General features: G+C 27.6%; 2 protein-coding genes across 3 annotated transcripts; one reads left to right on the top strand and one right to left on the bottom strand.

The window, feature by feature from the left end:
* Window positions 1–203: 203 nt before the first annotated feature.
* LOC112691465 lies at window positions 204–4,824 on the bottom strand. 2 transcript variants are annotated; one of them, XM_025565725.1, is made up of 6 exons: window positions 3,850–4,824; window positions 3,569–3,785; window positions 2,374–2,804; window positions 1,829–2,021; window positions 1,441–1,740; window positions 204–1,061 (listed from the first exon to the last, which is right to left on the bottom strand). In XM_025565725.1, the coding sequence occupies exons 1-6, from the start codon at window positions 4,314–4,316 to the stop codon at window positions 255–257; spliced, it is 2,415 nt and encodes an 804-aa protein (XP_025421510.1). In that variant the 5' UTR covers window positions 4,317–4,824; the 3' UTR covers window positions 204–254. The 2 variants fall into 2 exon arrangements, with proteins under 2 accessions (XP_025421510.1, XP_025421511.1); XM_025565726.1 differs by lacking the exon at window positions 1,441–1,740.
* Window positions 4,825–5,221: 397 nt separating this feature from the next.
* Window positions 5,222–6,159, top strand: LOC112691467 (protein FAM200B-like). The gene is made up of 2 exons (XM_025565727.1): window positions 5,222–5,310; window positions 5,379–6,159. The coding sequence occupies exon 2, from the start codon at window positions 5,583–5,585 to the stop codon at window positions 5,922–5,924; it is 342 nt and encodes a 113-aa protein (XP_025421512.1). The 5' UTR covers window positions 5,222–5,310; window positions 5,379–5,582; the 3' UTR covers window positions 5,925–6,159.
* Window positions 6,160–6,621: the final 462 nt, after the last annotated feature.

Here is a 6,621-nt window from a genome sequence, read left to right as displayed (position 1 = left end):
ATTAAAATAATCATATATAAAATAACAAGAGCTAATTTAAACAGAAATATAGCTTAACTGTAGTAATTTTGAAAATCTTTGCAAAAAAAAAAAAACCTTAAAATTAAAAAATATAAATTTCCAAATAGAACATAAATGTACACTTGAAAATAATAAAATAATTTTGTTTCAAAAATTAAGAATATTAAAACATAATTATAAAGATTTTTATGTTGATTTAAATAAAAATAAAAACAAAAAACTAGTTAACTGATTCATTTTTTTCTATTAATATGGTGTCTACTAGTAGATGGTAAAAACCTTGGATCTATTTGGGGTCTGATATTAAGTAATGAAGGGAGAGATGATTGAAACATATGGTTCGAATTGTTACTGTTTTGATGAGGATATGTATTTGAATCTACCGAAGAAGTATTTTGTAGTGGTTTGTCATTGGAAACATGTTGATACAACATCTGAGAATATCGCTTTATTTTTTCTTGTGTCTGTAATGCTCCAAGATTTTTGATTCCCAATGACACATGATTTGAAAATTCAACTTCTTCAGAAGATTTTAAAAATTTAGACATTTTAGACTTCATTTGATTGATATCATCAGTACATATATCAATATTCGACTGATGAGATTGACCTGGAAAACTTGTTTGAAAATTAAATTTTTTGGCATTGGATGTATTTAAATTGTTTTTTTTGTTCCCTCTAGATTTTGCTTTAAATATTTTTGGACCAACATTTTGGAAGCTCTTTGGTTTATTGGATTTATTAGTTATATTTTTATTCTGACCAACTTCACTGTTATTATCCGACAAATTTAATCCACTTTTAAATGCTGCACTCAAACATGTTAATCTATCAGAAGAATTTACAATTAGTTTGCTTTTCATTGATGGATCAACATCTTTCATTTCTAGTCTAAATGTTTCCATTATCTTAGTTAATGCTTTAAAATAAAACAACATTTCTTCAGAAGGAGTTTCACATGAATTTGTGGCTAATCTTATTTCATTACAAATAAGATCTGCTAAATTAAACTTTTTTGAGCCAAATGATGAAAAGTGATCCTGGAAAAAAAAATAAAAATTACCTTTTTTTATACCACAAATTATTAATAATTACAGTATATATATTTTAATCTTATTATCTACCAACATCAAAATTATATAAATAGTATTTGTTATAAATTGATAAATCTTGATGTGTTTATTAAATAAAACTATTATTAAACCAATTAAATATATTTTAACAACAATTAATACATGAGAAATAGTTAAATTAACTATTGAATATATGTAATATTTTAAAATAAATATTAAATACAAATGATGAATTGGAATAATTTTCAGTAAATATTAATGAGAAAGTAAATTCTGTAATATTAAATTGTTAACAAAAATTTTGGATGTAAAATACGTTTTGATATTTAAAATGGGATAAGCTTACGATAATTAAATGATCATTGTTAATTTTTGGTTCTTCAAGTAACACCATGAACTGTTCAACTCCAGCTCTTAAATTATTAGCAAATAAGATTGTATATGAACAAATCTGAGCCATAATTATCACTTTATCACGACCATTTGATTCATTAAGCATAGCAATTAGATCGGGTAGAGGATCTTTACCATTTTTATGATTATTCACTAAAAACCTTAATTTTTCAGCTATTTTAGATTTTTTATTTTTGAATGAAGGTTGAAATTGTTTAGAGGCAGTTTTTTTGTGTTCATACGTCTTGTTTGACTACAATTTAAAATGAAAATAAAAATAACAACAAATAAATTAATTATATAATTTTAAATTTAATCAAATTACTACTACTATTACTTACTACACGTTTATAATGTGTAATTGCCTTTTCAATAGAATTTAAAACCGCCACATCGTTTGGTGCCATTTGCATAGCTTTTGTTAGATACATTTTTCCTAAATCAAAATCACGAACCTTAATTGGAAGTGTCATTAATATTTTAGCACATCCGACAATCACTAGAGGATCTTTTGGCTCCATACTAATAACTGTTCTGAAAAAACATAAATAACAAAAATTAATATTTTTATGCTGATAATATGTGTTTACTTAAAAATATTTCTAACGTCCTTAATATGAGTCCAATTTAAATTTAAATAAATTTGAATGTACAATTTTCAAATTATACCTACCAATACACATGCATAATTTAATGAATTACTTAAGTCTCTGTTATAAAAAAATTGGTAAATATTTGAGGTATACAAGCAAATTGTAAATTTTAATCTATAATAAATAACAGTATAAATATCCTTTTAAATAGGATTAATAATTATAAAAATAAAAACATAAATAATCATAAACAAATCAAGATAAAAATAATACATTTTTTTATTTTGACTCACTTGATCATTTCAACAATTTTTTGGTTTGCCTTTAAATTTATATCATACATATTTTTATTTTTTATGTTAATATTATCATGAAAATTTCTAATTATAGAATCTTTATCTAATAATATTCTATGATAGTTGAAAACTGTATCCTTTCCATCAGATAATATAATTGCGTGTTGGATTGAATTTATTTCATTTTCTGTCGGATGAGATTTATATGAATGTAAAAATGTTCTTTGTTTAGTTAAAGCCACAGCATAAATGTAAAACCAATGTGGAGAACTTGGATCCAAGACACATGCTTTATTTGCAAAATAACAAGCTTTTTTGTAATATTGTGCATTTGCACCATACTCAGTTAATACAGCAGCATGTATAGCAAATATAGAAGCTTTTGGTATACAGTTCATTTTATTGAATGGTATAATATCATCTAATAACTGAAAAATAAATATATAACAGTAAATGAAAAAGCCATTGGTATCATTTTAAAATCACTAACACTTAAAATATAGGTATAATAATCAAATATAAGATTCTAAAATATTAACCATGTACTTTAAGGATATTGACAGGATTTCTATTATGGAATAGGGTAATATTTCAAAATAATAATTATGGTGGTCTTTTTTGGGTCATTTTTAATAAAAAAGATTAGTAAAGCATGCAATCTATAGACATATTATGGATAAGATATGTGACTTGCCATACATTTAAAAAGAATATTTTGTTTTTATAATTTATAATTATATTTATTTCAAGTAAAAGTACACATAAAATAATTTTAATGGTCCTGGATACTATTTACATTCAAGATCGCATGTTTAAATTAATTTTTTCTAATTAATTATAACTTTATTTAAATTACAATAGTTTTTTTGTAAAAAAATAATTTTATAATTGTAAAATGAAATAATTAATAGTATGGCTAGGAAATAATTGAAGTACAAACCCTAAACTCCCATAACTTTTTAGTTATTTTTGGGCTGCATAAAAAATATATTATAATACAATGACTATAACTATTAATCAACTCAATCAAAATCATAACAAATAAACTAAGTAATATATCTAATCAGTGGATAATTTAAATTATATTTTGGTGTTTTTAAATTTGTTAAAACCATTACTCAATACTTTAAAATATAACATCAACAAATATGCTGCAATCATCGAAATAATAAATAATTAAAAAATATCTTACCCATTTACACTCTTCCAAAAGGTTTGAAGCATATAACATGTGAATAAAAGTGCCTTTCATGATATGATAAAGGCCAGTATTAATGGACAAATAAAATTTATCTGAGCCGTTATCTAATTCTTCTAGCCATTTACCAATTTCCAATATTTTAATTTGACCATTTTCGATTTCACCATTATGGAACAACTCATAACCAATAATCAAATTGCCTATAAACCTGAGAATGAGTGACAAAAATATAAATTATTCCTACAAATAAATATAATTTCTTGAATATTTACCTTTTCAATGAAAATTCTGGTGAAGAAATATCCAAGTTATAATCACCATATTCATTTAATATTTGTGAAATAATATTTCTTTCATTCGATTTCAATTTCCACGTAAAAATACATTGCAGACTGTTAATTTTTTTGACTATATCATTCTTTTGAATTTTATCTTCAACCGGATCTTGTATGGTTTCTTCGTCGAAGTTGATTTCACTCTTTGATTCATCCAAACTGTTATCGTTTAAATCTTCCGACATTTTGTTTGCGAAGGATATTAACTCAAAAGAATCAGCGATGCTCTCTTTGGATGAGCTACGATTTAAACAATCAATTTCGTTCACTTCGGAGAGCATGTTCTCAACATCCTGTTTCAGGTTGATCACTTTCGTGTTATTTTGTGGTTCGTCATGATTTGACGATCCACTTATGTTGTCCGAAGTTCCCTTGAAGAGCGTTTTGATCAAGGAAGCAAACATCCTTGAGGTTCGATCGAGAACGTTCGCTGGCGGTCAGCGCGAAAAGATTACCACACCGAACGCGTGGTACGGCACGTAAACTTAAGGTTGCAGTTCCGATGAATAACGCGCGACACAAACCGACGGGATGTATGCGCATTTGGCGAACGGCACTCGGTCACAGGGACGGTTGATGTCTGAGGTGGACAAATGAACGAACGAACAAAAGAACAAGATGGACGATGGAACGCTCGACACAAAAACGCTTACAATGAAATTTTTATCAGTAACATCATTACGGACTAGAGACGGGACGATTGTTTACCAATTTTATGCATGACGGTGACGACTTATTACAGAACGATCCGTTTATTTTATTTACTCATTGATAAGACATGCTTTTGATAATATTCTATACGCACACATCGCTGGAGCATATAGTATGTTTTAAGGAGTAATATTTAGGCATTTCGCATAACATTTGTATTTGAGCTTTGTCAATGTGTGAGAAGTAAATTAATGTTAGTGTGAGTATTCCGTTATCGCGTTGTCGTGCCACCGCGACCGCCTGCCTATTATCGACTTCATGAATTCCCGGGACTACGGTCTACGACAGTGGTTCTTAACCGGTGTTCCGCGGAACACAGGTGTTCCGTGGACTTCGTATAAGTGTACCGCCAAAATTTTAAAATCAGTGAAAAAAAAATTTCTTCAAAAATAGAATCATTTTAGGTTTTGTTGGTTTATTTTTGTACACAAAAACGTTATCGTTAACTTTCGAATAATATAATGTGTCAGTATACTACTATACTATATAATATATTAATATACATTATTATTATTATATTATACGATTATCTCCACCATACTGCGATAACATACGTATAGATATTGACAATTTTATTTTCCGCACTAATAAAAGTTATAAAATACATTACTATTAGTACGTTGCCCACGGTTATCAACGTTAGACGCGTGTACAACTTCATAAATAAGGATTCTGTTATTTTTTTAAGTAAGTACAATTTAAAATTTATTTAGTTAATTAATTTAATTTGTAACGACCATTTTAATAACAAAAAGGACAAATTTCTTAAACGGAAACATGATTCTGGTACTGATAGTGCAAGTACAAATACAAGCAATGTCAATGATGAGAATAAAATAAAAAAGGTCAATAGACAATATTGCAACGATTATTTAAATTTTGGGTTCACTTATGTTGACGAAAATGATTGTCAAATTCCCCTTTGTGTGGTTTGTGGGGAAAAGTTGTCTAATAGCGCAATGGCGCCAGCGAAATTAAAACGGCATTTATCATCTAAGCACGCCAATCTCCAGTCTAAAGAAAAAAATTATTTTGAAAGGTTGTTGAATAATCAAATGAATCAAAGAAAACATTTTAAAAAAATTGTAACAATATCTGATAAAGCACAAATCGCATCTTATAAAGTTGCCGAAATAATTGCAAAACAGTTAAAACCACACACCATAGCAGAGAGTTTGATTTTACCGGCATGTTCAGAAATAGTTCAAATTATGTTTGGCGATGATGCAAAAAAAAGAAATTATGAAAATTCCGCATTCAGACGATACAATAAAAAACAGAATTATACACATGTCAGATGATATTGAGAAAACTGTCACTAACAAGCTTACTACTAATAAACTATATTTCGCTTTGCAAATTGACGAGTCTACTGATATCAGTGGTATAGCTCACGTACTAGGATTTGTTCGTTTCATTGATGAAAATAAAATAGTGAATCAATTTTTATGCTGTAAACAACTTACTGAACGTACAACAGGACAGAATGTTTTTGATTCAATTTCGTCATATTTAGATAAATTTAACATAACAATGTGTAGGAATCTGCACCGATGGAGCTCCTTCAATGGTTGGTTCTATTAAAGGATTTACAACATTAGCGAAGAAAAAAAATCCTAATATCATATCTACACATTGTTTTTTACACCGAGAATCACTTATTTCGAAAACATTACCTATTACATTAAAGTCTGTATTGGATAAAATTGTAAGCATGGTTAACTACATAAAATCGCGTCCATTACAATCACGCCTATTTAAAAAACTGTGTGAATCAATGGAAACTCAGCACGTATGTTTACTTTTACATTGTGAAGTAAGATGGTTATCGCGAGGTAAAGTTCTAAATCGAATTCTGGAACTTAAGAATGAATTGTTAATGTTTTTTCAAAACGAAGATAACACTGTTTTTATATCTTTTCTTACAGACGATATTTGGTGTGTTAAAATGGCATATTTAGCTGATATTTTTAATTATTTAAATAGCGTAAATGCTGG

The sequence above is a fragment of the Sipha flava genome, unplaced genomic scaffold (assembly GCF_003268045.1).
Source record: "Sipha flava isolate LNK unplaced genomic scaffold, YSA_version1 616_pilon_pilon, whole genome shotgun sequence".
Taxonomy (NCBI): domain Eukaryota; kingdom Metazoa; phylum Arthropoda; class Insecta; order Hemiptera; family Aphididae; genus Sipha; species Sipha flava.
This window is presented reverse-complemented; position numbering and strand designations above follow the sequence as displayed.

Excerpts from the sequence above, each read along its gene's own strand:
- LOC112691465 (XM_025565725.1), bottom strand. The coding sequence starts at position 4,316 with ATGTTTGCTTCCTTGATCAAAACGCTCTTCAAGGGAACTTCGGACAAC. Across the intron at positions 2,805-3,568 it reads TTTTGGAAGAGTGTAAATGG|TTATTAGATGATATTATACC; the intron begins GTAAGATATTTT and ends TTTATTTTTCAG. Across the intron at positions 1,062-1,440 it reads ACAATGATCATTTAATTATC|GATCACTTTTCATCATTTGG; the intron begins GTAAGCTTATCC and ends TTTTTTTTCCAG.
- LOC112691467 (XM_025565727.1), top strand. The coding sequence starts at position 5,583 with ATGGCGCCAGCGAAATTAAAACGGCATTTATCATCTAAGCACGCCAAT.